Source organism: Haliotis rubra, unplaced genomic scaffold, assembly GCF_003918875.1.
Source record: "Haliotis rubra isolate DU_JTF1 unplaced genomic scaffold, ASM391887v1 Scf521, whole genome shotgun sequence".
NCBI lineage: Eukaryota > Metazoa > Mollusca > Gastropoda > Lepetellida > Haliotidae > Haliotis > Haliotis rubra.
In genome coordinates, this window is record NW_025767215.1 from 1 (window position 1) to 15,292 (window position 15,292).

The 15,292-nt window shown below is 41.0% G+C and overlaps 1 protein-coding gene and 1 long non-coding RNA gene across 2 annotated transcripts; both read right to left on the reverse strand.

Moving 5' to 3' along the window:
- Nucleotides 1–2,005: 2,005 nt before the first annotated feature.
- Nucleotides 2,006–3,367, reverse strand: LOC124252691. Its single transcript, XR_006892002.1, has 3 exons — nucleotides 3,304–3,367; nucleotides 2,946–3,061; nucleotides 2,006–2,143 (listed from the first exon to the last, which is right to left on the reverse strand). It is a non-coding gene; the product is annotated as an uncharacterized LOC124252691 (long non-coding RNA).
- Nucleotides 3,368–3,584: 217 nt separating this feature from the next.
- Nucleotides 3,585–6,982, reverse strand: LOC124252693 (delta-like protein C). Its single transcript, XM_046686347.1, has 4 exons — nucleotides 6,518–6,982; nucleotides 5,734–5,867; nucleotides 5,312–5,440; nucleotides 3,585–3,736 (listed from the first exon to the last, which is right to left on the reverse strand). The coding sequence occupies exons 1-4, from the start codon at nucleotides 6,607–6,609 to the stop codon at nucleotides 3,585–3,587; spliced, it is 507 nt and encodes a 168-aa protein (XP_046542303.1). The 5' UTR covers nucleotides 6,610–6,982.
- Nucleotides 6,983–15,292: the final 8,310 nt, after the last annotated feature.

A 15,292-nucleotide genomic window follows, 5' to 3' on the forward strand; every position in this document is an offset into this window, starting at 1 on the left:
CCCGGAACACCATTTCTGCACTGGTGAGACGCTACCAGAACACAAATGACGTCATCGATCGGCCACGTTCTGGACGTCCACGTGTAACAACGCCAAGACAGGACATATGAATAAGGGTGACCCATCTTCGCCACAGGTTTCAGACTGCAGTGATGACTGCCCGAACCATCCCAGGACTTCGCCGTATCCACCCCAACACAGTTCGACAACTTTTACGTCATCACGGGATCAGACCACGACGTCCCGCCATACGGCCTATCCTGACACAACGTCATCGACAAGCTCGCCGAATGTGGTGCCGAAATCATGTCCACAGACCCTTGTTTTTGTGGAGAAATGTTGTTTTTACAGATGAGTCCAGGTTTAACATTTCCCATAGTGATGGACGTCAACGTGCCTGTAGACGCGTGGGAGAACGTTAAGCACAGGCCTGTGTCTTGGAGTGGAATCGCTTTGGTGGTGGTTCCGTAATGAATTGGGGTGGAATAACAGCACGCCAAAGAACTCCTTTGGTGATTGTTCAGGGCAACTTCAGGGATCAGCTTTTTCGACCTGTGGCAATTCCTTCTCTGCAACGTCATGGCCATGGGTTAACATTCCAACAGGACAATGCCCGCCCTCATACGGCAAGGGTTGCTATGGATTTCTTGCAACACCACAACGTTGACTTACTGCCTTGGCCTGCGAATTCACCGGATCTCTCCCCGATAGAGCATGTTTGGGACGAGATGGATCGACGTCTACGCCGTCTTCCTCATCCGCCAGATAAGGTCCTTGACCTTGCAACAGAACTTGAGAGAATCTGGCGTGACATCCCACAAGCTTTCCTCGCACGTTTGATAGGCTCTATGCGTCGTCGATGCACTGCTGTTCTCAATGCCGATGGTGGAAATACCCGTTATTGAGCTTGTGACATGGTCGTTTGACCCCTGTCCCGCTTGTGGACTCGTGACGTCATTGTGATTGACTTTTCACTTGAAATTCTCCCGACTTGTTATGGTCTCATGATCCCTCCATTAAAGTTTATATGTACCTTTGACATTGTTATCGTACTTATCAACTGGGATAATATTTTGACAATGCACAGTTTCTTTATGTGGCTAGTATAATTATGACATTTTCCTTTCATTATACTTATTGGTTGGCTAATATCTCGTCAAAGGCAACTACAAATGTATCTATTCATAAGGGTCTTCCTGTGAGCTGTTCTCATAATCATTGTCATCGACAGACTCTATCGTTTCAGAAGGGTCGCCTTTTAAGAGGTCCTCCACATCATTGTCATCGATGACAGTGTACTCTGCATCCTTTTCCTTTTCCTCTAGACTCACCGGGTCAAGGGTCATATCTCCAGGGACTGGGTATGACGTAACATGACGGCAAGGAGCGAGTGTGCCGACGTCACCAAGACATGTTTGGTCATCTGGATATCCGATTGGTTTCTGTAGATGCACTGAGTCAAGGGTCCCATCTTCAGTTGTTGGGAGGGCGTTTGATGTTTCATCACAGAGTGCGTCGAGTGTTCTCACATGAACGCCATGGAGTGTTGCTTCCTCACAATGACGTTCATTGCCATGTGGAGAACCTCTTTCATCCTGTACACTTACTGGGTCAAGAGTCAGATCTTCAGTGACCTGTTGGAATGCATTGGCATTCGGAGAATCTGTTGGATGTTGTAGCATTACCGAGTCAAGGGTCAGAACTTCAGTTACTATTTGGAGTTTTGCCACGTCTAGAAGACTTGTCTTGACATCTGCAGAAACGCCGAAACAATGTGCAATCACTTCATCAAGGGTCATATCTTCAGTTGCACGGTGAATGATTGAAATGTCATCACAGTGTGTGTCAAATGCTGCTACGTCACCAAGACGTCCGTTCTTTTCTTAATAACCGCTGAAACCCTGCAGACTCCCGGGGTCAAGGGTCATATCTTTAGTTGCTGGGTTGATGTTCAATGTGTCATCAAAGCTTGTGTAGTGTGATCCTTCATCTACTTCGAGGAAGCGAAGACTTGTGTAACCGTCTAGAGATACGCTTGCCTCCTGGAGATTTCCTGTCATTGCACCTGTTGGTTGGGCGTTTCTATTGTATGCCACGCCCATCACAAATGAGCTGAGCTCTCTACATTGTTACCGTCTTGTTCCTGGAAATAAGAACTATAATGATTGGTGACGTAAATGCTAAATATCCCAACAAACTCCTAATATATTGTAACTGATCACTTAGATATCTTAAGTTCGATTTGCCATGTTTGTTTTATTCGATGCTTTGAAACATTACCGCTGTTTCTCTAAAAGAAACTGAGCAATGTACAAGTGTATTCAGAAAATACAGCATCTACAGAAATGGATGCAAAAAACATGATGTTAAATTATATTTTTGTAATTATTCCTCGAACAGTGGGACCGCTTCCGTGGTGTAGTGGTTAGAGCGTCCGCCCGGAGAGCGGAAGGTCGCGGGCTCGATCCCCGACCGCGTCATACAAAAACACGTTAAAATATGGTACTTGTTGGTCCCTGCCTGGCGCTCGACATTACTGGTTACAACAAGGGCTGGTCGGCTCGGAGTCAGTATAATGTGTCTGCGTTGGGTATTCATGTTTCACTGTGGCATGGTGTCTCAGTGGGCTAGCACTATAAAACCAGCTTCAGACTGGACTAGTACAAGCAGCCACACATACACATACACCCGCATGCACGTCGTCATATGAGCGAAATATTCTCAAGCACGACGTTAAACCCAATTTCACCTCACCTCACCTCACCTCGAACAGTGGAACTTTTTAAAAACAATTTCAGTTAATGTAGTCGGGCCATGATATATGCCTTGAGAAAAAGTATTTAGTCCGAGTGCCACAATACATGTACGTTGGCAGAGTGGCTGTCGTCCTTGATTCCCAATACAAGGTAGTGTTTTAATCAATGAGTATGCCATGTACCACTTACGATCTTCTTCTCCAGGTGCAGAAAGCCAGCAGAAGGAGAACAGGCATCAGGACAAGTATTACAGGAGGTAGAATGATCGACACATATTGGTTTGTGTCCCAGCTGCCATGTGGACCCTGAAACATATTGACCTGCAGTGATGTGAATTCATCTTGTCAAATGATACCTTAAGCTGTATCAGAAGTTATACTAAGATTCCGGTAAGGAAATAGTTCCATGGAACCTTTACTAAAATCACTGGATGATAAATATGTTACAAACATCTCTAGTAAATGTTTTTTACATCAGGTACAAAAGCCAATAATGGCATACGTTGTAACATAAACAGTAATACAACATTGCAACACTTCGCGATCACCTCCTCTTTTTCTCGGGAAGGGTACAACGGAAGAAGCAGATATTCATTGATGATCTCTTCAGGGTTAGATTCGAAGATCATAACTAATGAAGAACTCTCCAGAAAGGATCCGTTTTCCACAGCAGAGTAGAGTTGTTCGTGCGTTGTAGTATAACTGAAAGGTACATAACACACAAACTTGGTAATTATTTTGACCTCAACTGCAGGACGGGACATTTAAATATTTAAGTCATTGTAAAGCTCTATTTCCTTGTACTGGTCAACATCATTCTGCTTGTCACTTACTTGCTTTCTTTCTGTGTCTTGTTTTTAAACTTGACATCCACCTTTCCTGGAATTCCCCCGAGTTCGGTGATGAGTCTGTTCAAGCCAACAGCCAGGTCACCTCTATTTGTATGATCAATCTCACCCAGGAGAGTGATGTTGAATGTGTCTGAATACAAAGAACATGAGGATTTCTTAGAATACATTTATAATAAATCATAAATTGACAACTACAGGTACGGATGAAATTTGACAATGTATTTACTAGTCAATTTGTCAAATGAAATGCGTTCAAATGATTGATCAACATCTTTTAAGCCAATCAAAAAGCACACTGCATACATCAGACTCCTTACCCTGGCAGGATACCACAACCCATCTGCATATCCAGAAAGAAAAACAAACACACGTCAACTTTGTGTTGTCTTAAGGAATAGGAGCAGTTTGTTTTCATTTATTGCATATTCTCACCTAAATTCTGGTGACGTTAAGTGTCAAAGTGATAGAGGCTTCCGTATAATATCGGGTTTGCTCGTGATATCGACATAAAGTAGCCTCCCTTGGATGTTTGTGATGAAACACCATCCCAGCGGCTGACGTCTATGTTGACGTACCTGTGTGGTGATCCCCTCTCTAAGGAACATGTAGATCCCCTCACTCAAGACGTTCAAGTTTGAACAATACTGAACATTCGTGATTGCTGGCCTCATACATTCTTATTTGATGCAGCCAGGTGTTTTTCACCACTTTTGTTGTATTGTATTGACGTAAACTCCATCGTATGTCGTTCAGTATAATTTGTTTACTGTTCAATTATCTTCTGTCGTTACTTACTGATTTCACAATTTAGTACTATACATACTTACATGTATTAAGGTTAAGACACTTTGATACACGATGATACATAAAACATACATGAATTTAAGCTGAGTGTATATAAGACACTATTTCACTCACCAACACTTTGGCTGCATCTTTCTCCTACCCACGCAAAATCACAGTCACACTTGAACCGAGTTGCGGTCAAGAGATCCGGTGTACATTGGCCCATGTTACAAGGGGAACTGTCACAGAAGTTAATTTTATCTGCGCATGTGTCTCCAGTCCAACCAACTGGACATGCGCACTTAAAGTCTGATTCGTTTCCGTCACACGTCCCTCCGTTCAGACAAGGTTCCAGTGCACATTGGCTGATGATGTTTTCACATTGTTTTCCTAAACAAATTTTAGAAATTAAGAAGCAAAAAAAAAGCCATCAATGAACAGATATTTTGACACGACTTGTAAGCAAGTTACAGATCTCTTGCCATCGGGTACAGTTGGATTTAACCCTTTTGACCTTTTACCTCCACTATCAAGGTGGAGTTACAACAATTTTTCAAGAAGGTACAAAATGTAATTGCGGGTTTGCGGTGCTAAATATCTTCGACTGACCTCACATAGTCATATATGATTTGGGGGTGAGGGTGGGGGTGCTGTGGGAGCATGCGCGCTTTTATGGGTGCATATACGTGCATTTGAGTGTAAACATGTAGGTACATATACATTACGAAATAGTGGCGCTCTTAAAACAACTGAAAATACATGAAAATAATGAGGCGGAACACAGTCTGTTCTTATGAGTCAATTAATATTGTACTTTTCGTAACATTTTGTTTGGGATCGAATTATTGTATGGTAGCCATAATAGTGCAAACTATATTCCACGAGGACTGATCCACGAGGACTGATACAGTCTACTTACCTTTGATCCCCTCCGCACAAGCGCACTCGAAACGTCTGTTTGTATTTGTACAAGTGCCTCCGTGTTGACACATTTGGTCAGTTTCTGTGCATTCATCGATGTCCTTGTTGCAGCTGTCTCCCTTCCAACCTGCAATTTTATATTTGAAATTACTTGAAATTATGCAGTAAATAGCAGAATGTTTCAGAAAGAGTGAAACAGTGAAATCCTATTAATCCACACCGTCAGTTCCGATATCCCGCTGGATGATCACTGTCAGATGAACGTCTACATGTAAATGGATCACCAGTGATTCGAGCAACCATTTCTAATAACACAAACTTTGTTCAATTAAAAGTAACGTGTCAATTGGTCTTTCTCAAGCTTGTTAAGGTCTAAAAATATAGTTCACAACAACGCTCACACCAGCTTTCCGAGCATACCTTCAAAGCACATTTTAGCTCCTGTGTGTGGGTGGCAGGTGTAGTGACTGTGGTCAGTTGTTGCCTTGCAATATTTCTCACACGCAGACCCGTACCAGTCGGGGTCGCAGTATGCACGGACAGCAATCTTTAACCTGGAAAATAATTCACTCTGCATTTTCACTTTTGAGGAGAAATATATGATCAGATGGTTAGGCTGTCCTGCTTGCTTGACACATGTCACCGTATCCCATTTGCTCAGATCGATCCCCATGCTGTTGATCACTCATTCAGTGGATTGTCTTGATGCTTTACAGACTACCGCCACATAGCTGGAATATAGCTGAGTGCATCGTTAAAAGACAAGCAAACAAACACAATGACAGTCAATCCTTAACCTTGAAAATAATTCACTCTACATTTTTCACTTAAGAGGCGACTAACGGGACCGGGTGGAGAGACTCTAGACTCGATTATTTACAGACCACCGCCACATAGCTGGAATATTGCTGAGTGCGGCGTTAAACGACAAACTAACAAAACAAAAACAGTTTTCACTTTGAGTGCCTTGAGCACCTTGATCAAGCAATTATTACATCTAAACATTGAATGCTAGTCAAAAGCTTACATTGGCATTATGTTGGTGCGAGACCGTTGATCATTCACAACATAATGTTTTGACGTAAACTCATTATTTTGAAGTATTTATGAACAAAGAACATAAAAGAATATCCCATCTTGTTTTGTTCTAGCCCTCAAACCTAACTCTCTGGAATCATCACAGATATGTTTTAATCTGACTCACGTCGTCCTCCTCGACAATGTGTATGAGTTGTACATAGCTGTCTGTTCTGTAACAGCGGCTCGGATGTTGATCAGCTTGGACAGGGTGTCCATGTGGTCATCACTGGAAGTGTGATCTTTGTTATACACCTCCACGGTTATTTTTATCGAGGACTGAATAAAAGACAATGTATACCATCTGTTTAGTTTAAGTTAGTAAGGTATAGCTGAATCAATAAAAAGACACACCTATCGATTTACTTTCTACTTGTCTGTTATCAAACATCGAAATTATTACTTGTAAATAATCGAGGCTGGACTAGACAAACCAGAAGTTCATGCCCAGAGTCGCCATCAGGATGCAATGACCTGTTGTCATGGCGAACCTTAGCTGAGTGGAATGATTTGACGAGAACTGTGTTGGCTGGTTTCATGATCAACACTAACGGGACGGTTCAGGTTTCATGTCAGTGGTTTTGGTTACTTATGACATGTTCCAATCAGTGTGAAATATAGATTTAGATAACAGTCCTACCGGTAATGCATTGTCCACTGGTATGATGAAAGGATTTGCAGTTCCTTGAATGCTGCTTCCAAACTGAATTATGTTTTGGTTGTTTATGTAGTTTGTAGTCCTCTTGTAAACAGAGCACGGCTGTCTTCCTTCAGGGCTGGAATAATATGAGCAAATTGTATTACACCATCAAATCTATAGGTAACAAAGCGCTACATTGAAAACACACAATTTTTATCCCTGCATATGTAGCCAGAATGACTTACAACCAATGATGTATTGAAGGTACAATTAATTATTGTGATAAATAGCTTCAAATATCTACACCAAATGGCACACTAAAGGTCGCGAAGAAAGCAATACGTGACAAACACAATGAAGGCGATTGTAAAAGTCATTAACAACGTTGGCATACTTATATTACTAATACGGGGTACACTCCAAAACGTAATGGAGATACACACATACTTTCACATAAGGATGAAGAGAACAACATTAAATTTACCTCTATATATTACAAGCAGCAGGGGCCCAAATCATTTATTTTACCGAAATACCAGCCTACAAATACAAAACTGTCAGGAACTGAACAATAAACGTTTTAATTGTACCTATCCATCAATGCACGGGGTAAACATTGGATTGCACTTATCAACGGAATAAAATAGAGGATATCTGTCACAAAGGTGCCCACTGAATACCCTGCCATCCGACCAGTAACTGATGAATCGAATGTCCAGTTTACCGTCAGTCTTCACATGCTGTAAACATGAAGATAGATGTGAACAAACAGTAATTGAGAGCCGTTTCTCGCTACACTCACCAATGGTCCGGCTTTATCGCAATAACCTGTGAATAATTGAGTCTGGACCACAGATACCAGTGATAGACACGAGCGATAAACATGACAGATGTGATCACACACTAATATTCACGTTTACCATCGCTTAATCACCTAGTGCCCATTATTCAGTGGCATCAGAATTTCAGTTTCTTCACGACTAGTTCAAAGGATTAGGAGAAACTTTATTTCACTGTTATTTACATAAAGCTGTAATCGTGTGGGGCATGGGTGGACAGCCGGAAATACACTGGATGCTTTTTGTACAAAGATACGCTGTCGGATGTGAGAAGCAAATGACCTTCATAGAGATTCTCACTTCATAATGATGGTGTCGCATAACATTACATGGAGCTTTTCAGGTTTCCTTTCATTTCCTTTCATTTATCATTTTCCGGTTGATGGCAAACACCGTGTCACATTTTTAGTCCTAAAGATTTACCGGCCATTGAGGACTATATTCACTACTTGTCCCTGGCGCAATATAGTGGTCTCGGGCCAGTACAATTTCAATTCGGCTGTTAATATATTTGTGGAAGGTGTATTCGGTAACCTTGTTGAAACCCGTGATCGTCGTGTATAGACAGTTAAAGATAAGATAACTGATCTGCATCACTTCAGGCATTCCTCGCAAACACCTGATATCATAACTATTTGATTAATAAACACATGCTCAGTCAGGGGCGTAGCTATCATTATGAAAAAAAGCCCGGGCAAGCACTCAATACAAATTATGAAGCTTTGCAACCTATTTGGCTTATACGAAAAAAATGGCTTCCTACGCGCCTGTCAGTCATCATTTCTCATAGTGTCTATCACTCGATTGTCTGGTCCAGACTCGACTGTTGACAAACCAGGTCGTACTGGTGTAACGCTGCTGAATGTGGCGTCAAACAGACACATACTCATGATAATCGACTCTGCTTGTATCAGACATTCCTTACGGAAGTGGAAAGCTTTCTGTCGCCTTACACATTAAGCTGATAACTAATGTTATAAAAGAATACTCAAAGCGGGATTGAATCTAACAATATTCTCTCACATGTTGCCAACGGAGATGGTGATATATCCAAGGAGAACAATATTGACTATTCATGCTTTCGACCATGTGTATCTAGACGTGTTCTATGACACTATATGGTGACACTTTGAGTCATCATTGACTAACACTGAAACTGGCACTTATGCAATATGGTTATACCAATGTTATTGATTGTTTAACACCGCAATCGGCAATATTACAGCTACATGGCAGCGGTCTGTAAACATACGAGTCTGGACCACACAATCCAGTGATCAACATCATGAGCACTGATCTACGCAATTGGGAATCGATGACAGGTGTCAACCAAGTTAGTCGCGACAAGCATGGGTTACTGAAGATCAATTCTAACTCGCATCTTCATGGGTTAATACCAATGTGATTATCAGTTCACGCCAAGCTTTGGAACATAACTGTCTTATGCTGATATGATAAACTTACTTGGGTATATTTGAAGAAGTGTAATGAAAGAAGTTCCACGTATGAATATTGTATAAACTTCATTTATGTCAAAAGAAACTGGCACAAATTGGTGTATTGTTGAAGTATTAACTCAGTTAAAGAAAGAACTTGAAAGTATGGCACGAGCAAAAAGTACACCTGAACAGATTATCATAAAGGCTTAGCATATCAGTAAATGTTTCACAAGAAGAATATATTCACAGCAGGATAGAAATTCATATCTGACTACGGGCACCTGACTAGTCAATGGAGTTAACTGGTAATTGGGCCATTTTGGGAGATGTATCATTTTGGGAGATGAACCTACCTTGATTGTCAACAGCCAAAGAAGTACAGTCACGCATACACGTCTTTTTCGTGTCTGCATCTTTATATTGGTATCGCTTACAATTGTATCCAAGGTGGCTGCTGCACACTGGATGGCGAACGCGCTGTACAGTCGACTGGTATATTCACTGGTCATAACTGTCATCTTAACTCCAGTGATACACAACCAGTTTCGCGTTTCGTTTTTAGTTTCTAAGTTCCTCTGTTGAGGAAATATTTTGCAAAGGCGACAAGGCTGTTATGTGTAGGATAAAGCACGAAGTCAAAACATTGATCACACAACAGTCTCGTTTCCTGTTGACTGGGCCCCGTCCTATTGCGCAACTAAGTACAATAACCAGTCGAGAATTTGGAGATCAGTTCATTTAACTTGATACCTAATTATTAATCAGTATTATTTGATACATCGAAGCACTAATATATTGCAACACTACGCTCCTTCTAATCCTTGCAAACACGTCGTGCAGCGTGCTCTGTCGTACAGCGAGCTCTGACAAACTCAAATCTGGAAATCGTGGACATCTCAAAACAATGCTCTGTCGCTAGAAAAGTTTGGCGGACTGGTACGATAATTGTATTATATCAATCACATTGTGTGTTACAGAACTTCACTGACTAAGCGCACGAACCACATAACAGGTGTAACCAGGGAGCCAGATGCATTGTGAATCAGTTTACGACCTCATGCAACACGGGCAGTCTGTGGCGTCTTAATTAAGGTCATGCTGCCTACACCTCGCCATAAAATATAGAAATACGATGTTATTACAGTTTGAAATTAAAACTCATTTGTACATGCCATTATCTTATGGAAAAAGAAATTGGAATTCAGTGTAACCATAGTTGTTTGTGAAAATTCGGATCAGCTGAAAAGTAGGTCATTGTCTGAATAGGTTTATGAGACTCATGTTTCGGTTTGTTATGGTTGGGAAAGTAAGACCCGAGACCGGAGGGTGGGGAGAATTAAGTCTTACTTCTCTCCACCCGATGGTCGAGTTCTTACTTTCCCAACCATAACCGAGGAGGAGTGCTTTATTATACATATAAACCGTCAATGATGGGTAATTAGATGATCATGTAATGAAGCTACATAACAGTAACTGAAACGCTAGAAAAATCAATTGAATGACAGTAGGCCTAACTATAAATACATAATTCAACCCTCGCTGTTTGGCTGTGAGGTAGAGCTTCCGCTTATGAATCTGAAAATTACGGTTCTAGGGAAAACATTTGCACATTTAAGTTGATCTTTGATGATATTTTTCAATTGATTTCAAACACTAACATATCATCTGAATTTGAATGTTGATGTTAATATAGAGTTAGGAAAGAGGAAAACCTGGGAAGAGGTCTTACTTACAAAAGGTAAATCAGGGAAATAGATCTTAATTACGAAAAGTGAAACCTGGGAGCAAACAAAAACCTCAAATGCGGTAATTCCGGGAAAAGAAGCCATGTCTAATTTACAGTGAGAAGAAGCCTTCAGGTTTATATGTAAACTGTTTAATATGGGATCATATGTTTCCCACTCATCTGTGGTAAATCGACGTTTGACAGCACCTAGTAGGGAAGGAGGATGGGGATGTCACCATTAAAAGCAGAACATATTAGTTTACGCCTCCATGATTGAGACAAAAACGTAGCGGGTATTTTGGTTGGACAATATCTAGAAATAAAGTACGTGATTGATGATCGGGGAACATTTCCGCATAAACGGATAACCCAAGCACAGCATTGGTACAGTCATACAGCACGTCACCACAGAAAGTCAAGGGGTAGTATGCTGGATTTACCATTGTCACCCGACTGGGTTGTGAGCAGACGCCTACTGACATTTTCTTATATGCATTTATACAGTGAAGAAGTAACAGTTTATAAGACGTTGAACGTTTACGTGCCATTGTTGCCGGAAGGTGCCCCCTTCAGTGCATCGAGTCTCCCGACGTCACCAAGATGTGGCTGGTCATATGGGTCTGGTCTCTGTAGACGCAACGAGTCAAGGGTCACGTGTTCAGTTGTTTGGAGGGCGTTTGATATCTCAGTGTGTGTCGAATGTTCCTTCAAGTACGTCATGGAGTGTTGCTTTGTCACCATGACGTGCGTTGTCATGTGGAGAACCTCTTGCATCCAGTAGAATTACTGGGTTAAGTGTCAGATCTTCAGCGACTTGTCGGAGTTTTGCCACGTCACCATGACGTGAGTTGTCATTTGGAGAACCTCTTGGATCCTGTACAATTACTGGGTCAAGTGTGAGAGTTTAACCAAGTCAAGAAGACTCGTCTTGACATCTGGAAAAACGCCGAAACCATGTAAAATCACATCACCAGGAGTCATATCTTCAGTTGCTAGGTGAATGTTTGATGTGTCATCAGAGTGTGTGTCAAATGCTGCTACGTCACCAAGACGTCCATTGCCATCTGGATAACCTCTGATACCCTGCAGACTCTCTGGGTCAACGGTCATACCTTCAGCTGCTTGGTTAATGTTCGATGTGTCATCACAGTGTGTGTCGAGTGATCCTTCATCTTCCCAAAGGATGCGAAGACTGGTGTCAATTGTCGATGTAGAAAGTAATGATTATAGTACATTTTGTTTATATGTGCCAATATTCCTTCCTATGGAGCATCAGTACTTGTGCATTATTGTTAATTGGTGATGGAAAATCATGATTATAATGTATCAGTGGGGTGATGAATTTAGTGCGAATTTGACAATAGTTATCATAATGGGACAATTATTTTATGACATGTTAAAATTTGCCTGGGGAACATAATAACGGATTTACTTATCCAGATTTAATGCAGCATTAAAAGCATCAGAGGATATATGTGTCATCATAATTTTCAGGTAACAGGAATATGGACAGGTGTACTTTTATTTGTATTATATTGCGATTCAATCATTGATTATGGTTATTTATTGCAAACACAATGGGCAAACATTAACTCATATTTCTTTATATACTTATTTCCAGTAGTGAATGCACTTACTCAATAGCAGGTAGCCACATAACATTTTGGCAAACTGACGTATTACACATACATCTATAGCATAATTCCATATTGCACATCATTGGAGAACTATGATCACATTTCTACAGCAATGTCAGACTGCTCACCTATTACATTCATAATTTCATCACAATGAATTTATATACGTCAATTTGTTGGTATGAATTTCACACCTCATTGGGAACATTTGAACAATCACAATTTAATTCCATTTATGTGTCATGCATATGTTACACATATAACTATACATGTCACACCCACCTGATCGTCTAGATGTGATATGAATGATTGGGCCTCCCCACCCATCTCAGGCTCAATGGTGAGGGTGATCCGGGCCCCGGTGATGATGTGTATTTCTTTTGCCTGCAAAACATTCATCATATGCATGAAACTGATGTAATTGGTGGGCCAGGACTTATGAGTAATCATGTTACATGTATTGCAGATGCTCGAGACCGTACTGGGCACCGACCACGACGCCTACCAGTTTTCCACTGTTAATGAAGAATCACTACAGTGTGAAATTCTGGGATGGTGTCGTTGGATAAGATGTGTTGGCCACTTCCAGCAACCAATGGAGATCCAACCTCACAGCGGGCTCCATCCTGGGGAATTGTTGGATGTCCATCTAGTACGATGTCGACATCATCGTTATGAGAACAGGCAGTTGTACATGTAAGTATCTTGTACACAGTACTATTGTTTTTGTGGTAGATGATATATGCCATTGTTCACATTAGTGTACTGTACATTATATTAATTACAGTGAAAAGAGACATGCTGGTTGCACCGTTTTGGCACTGCCAAAGGTCATCATCACCGCAGCTGAGAGGGTGGACGCCAACAAGCCCATTAACATGAGCAGAGCGCAGTTGGCGGCGGAGATTGATAAAATTGTCACATCAATGGAGGTGAATAAACACCTAATTTTAATTTTTTTTGGTACTAGATGTTTTTTATGTACACAGCAAGGTGTATTTTCATTCATTCATCCTTCATAGTCCTTCTGAGACTGCGTTATTCTCATTACGTACAGGCCATCCATCGTTATGTCAGTTCTTACAGCCTATTGGGCAGGTGATACAAATTTTTGGTCATTTGCATCATACGAGGGTGATATTGATGTAAATGTTGCATGTTTTACACTTCTACTTGATGTATATGCAGATGATTTCGTGATTCAGACTAACCACCATGGAGATCACTCTGACGGTTCCTTATGACATAATATGTCTGTTTCAATTGTTATTTATACTGTATGCTTGGTTATTAATCTTGAGTATAATGTTCTTCTGTCATAGGCATCCTCGGATAATATGTCATTATGTGTTATTTAGAGTGTTCATATTTCATAGGGGGCGGCGGGGTAGCCTAGTGGTTTAAGCGTTGGCTCGTCACGCCGAAGACCCGGGTTCGAATCCCCACATGGGCACAATGTGTTAAGCCCATTTCTGGTGTCCCCCGCCGTGATATTGCTGGAATAAAAGCGGCGTAAAACTAAACTCAGTCAGTCAGTCATATTTCATAATGGCAACCAACAGTAATGAAATTTTGTTATTGCTAGTGCTGGGAATTGGTCAAAATCTCATAATTGATGACTGGTTCATTACAACCGATCAATCATCGAAAATAATTGGTTAGCGTCATTTATGAAATTCTCCTGATTATTTTTGGTAATCGACAAAAAAAATAAAGAAAAAACCCTGTAGTTCTTTGGTGTTTTTGTAGTTCTTTGGTGTTTTTGCAAATTGCACAAAAGGCATTGGCAAATTTCACATCTTTAAAGGATGACTACTAGGTTAGGAACATTAATTTCTTGGAGTCTTGAAGATAAATTTCAACCATGACTTGGAACGAGCTTGTAGTGGTCATGAAATGTAACTGACAAAACCAACCTTGTGAAAAATATTGTTAATGCAAACAAGTGTTCGGGAATTGTTTGTGTTCGACTATGAGAAAACATGATCGATTGCTTGGTCGTCTAGTCACTGCGACCAATCTTCGATTATTTCAATTAATCGGACCATCACTAGTTATAGCATGTAGCCGAATGCAGAGGTGATAGAGGCACACAAATCCCTAATATCTAAACCTAAGCAAGAGATGGTGGAGTTTTTGGCAGAGCTGCAAGCAATGGCGGATGACGATGACAGTGGTGAGTAAATATTTAATGTTTCTGCAATTAAATACCTTTTCCAGTAGGGTCTTCCTTCGCTTGGAGAATGTTTTGGCATGGCTGTCCGGGTGAGATAAGTGATCAACTCGAACGGGCCCCACTGTGATGATTGGTGACTCTTCTGGGGGCCCTTTCTTCTCCAGCCTTTCTCCATGTCGCTTTTGTTGTTTTCTCCTATGGTTTAATTTTACATTACTTATTCCTTCATTATGATTATTATTGTTCAGTTTGTAAGCATTTCATCATTGACACCATCTTACAGTCTGTTTTTGTGTGATGATTACGTCATACTTCTTGTGTTCCGTGTCAAGGTATTTCTGTTGTGTACATCCATTAATTACCACTCGTCCCCCTTTCCATTCCACTACATGCAACATTATCATCTCAACATGTACACAGTGCACACATGTCACCGACAATTACG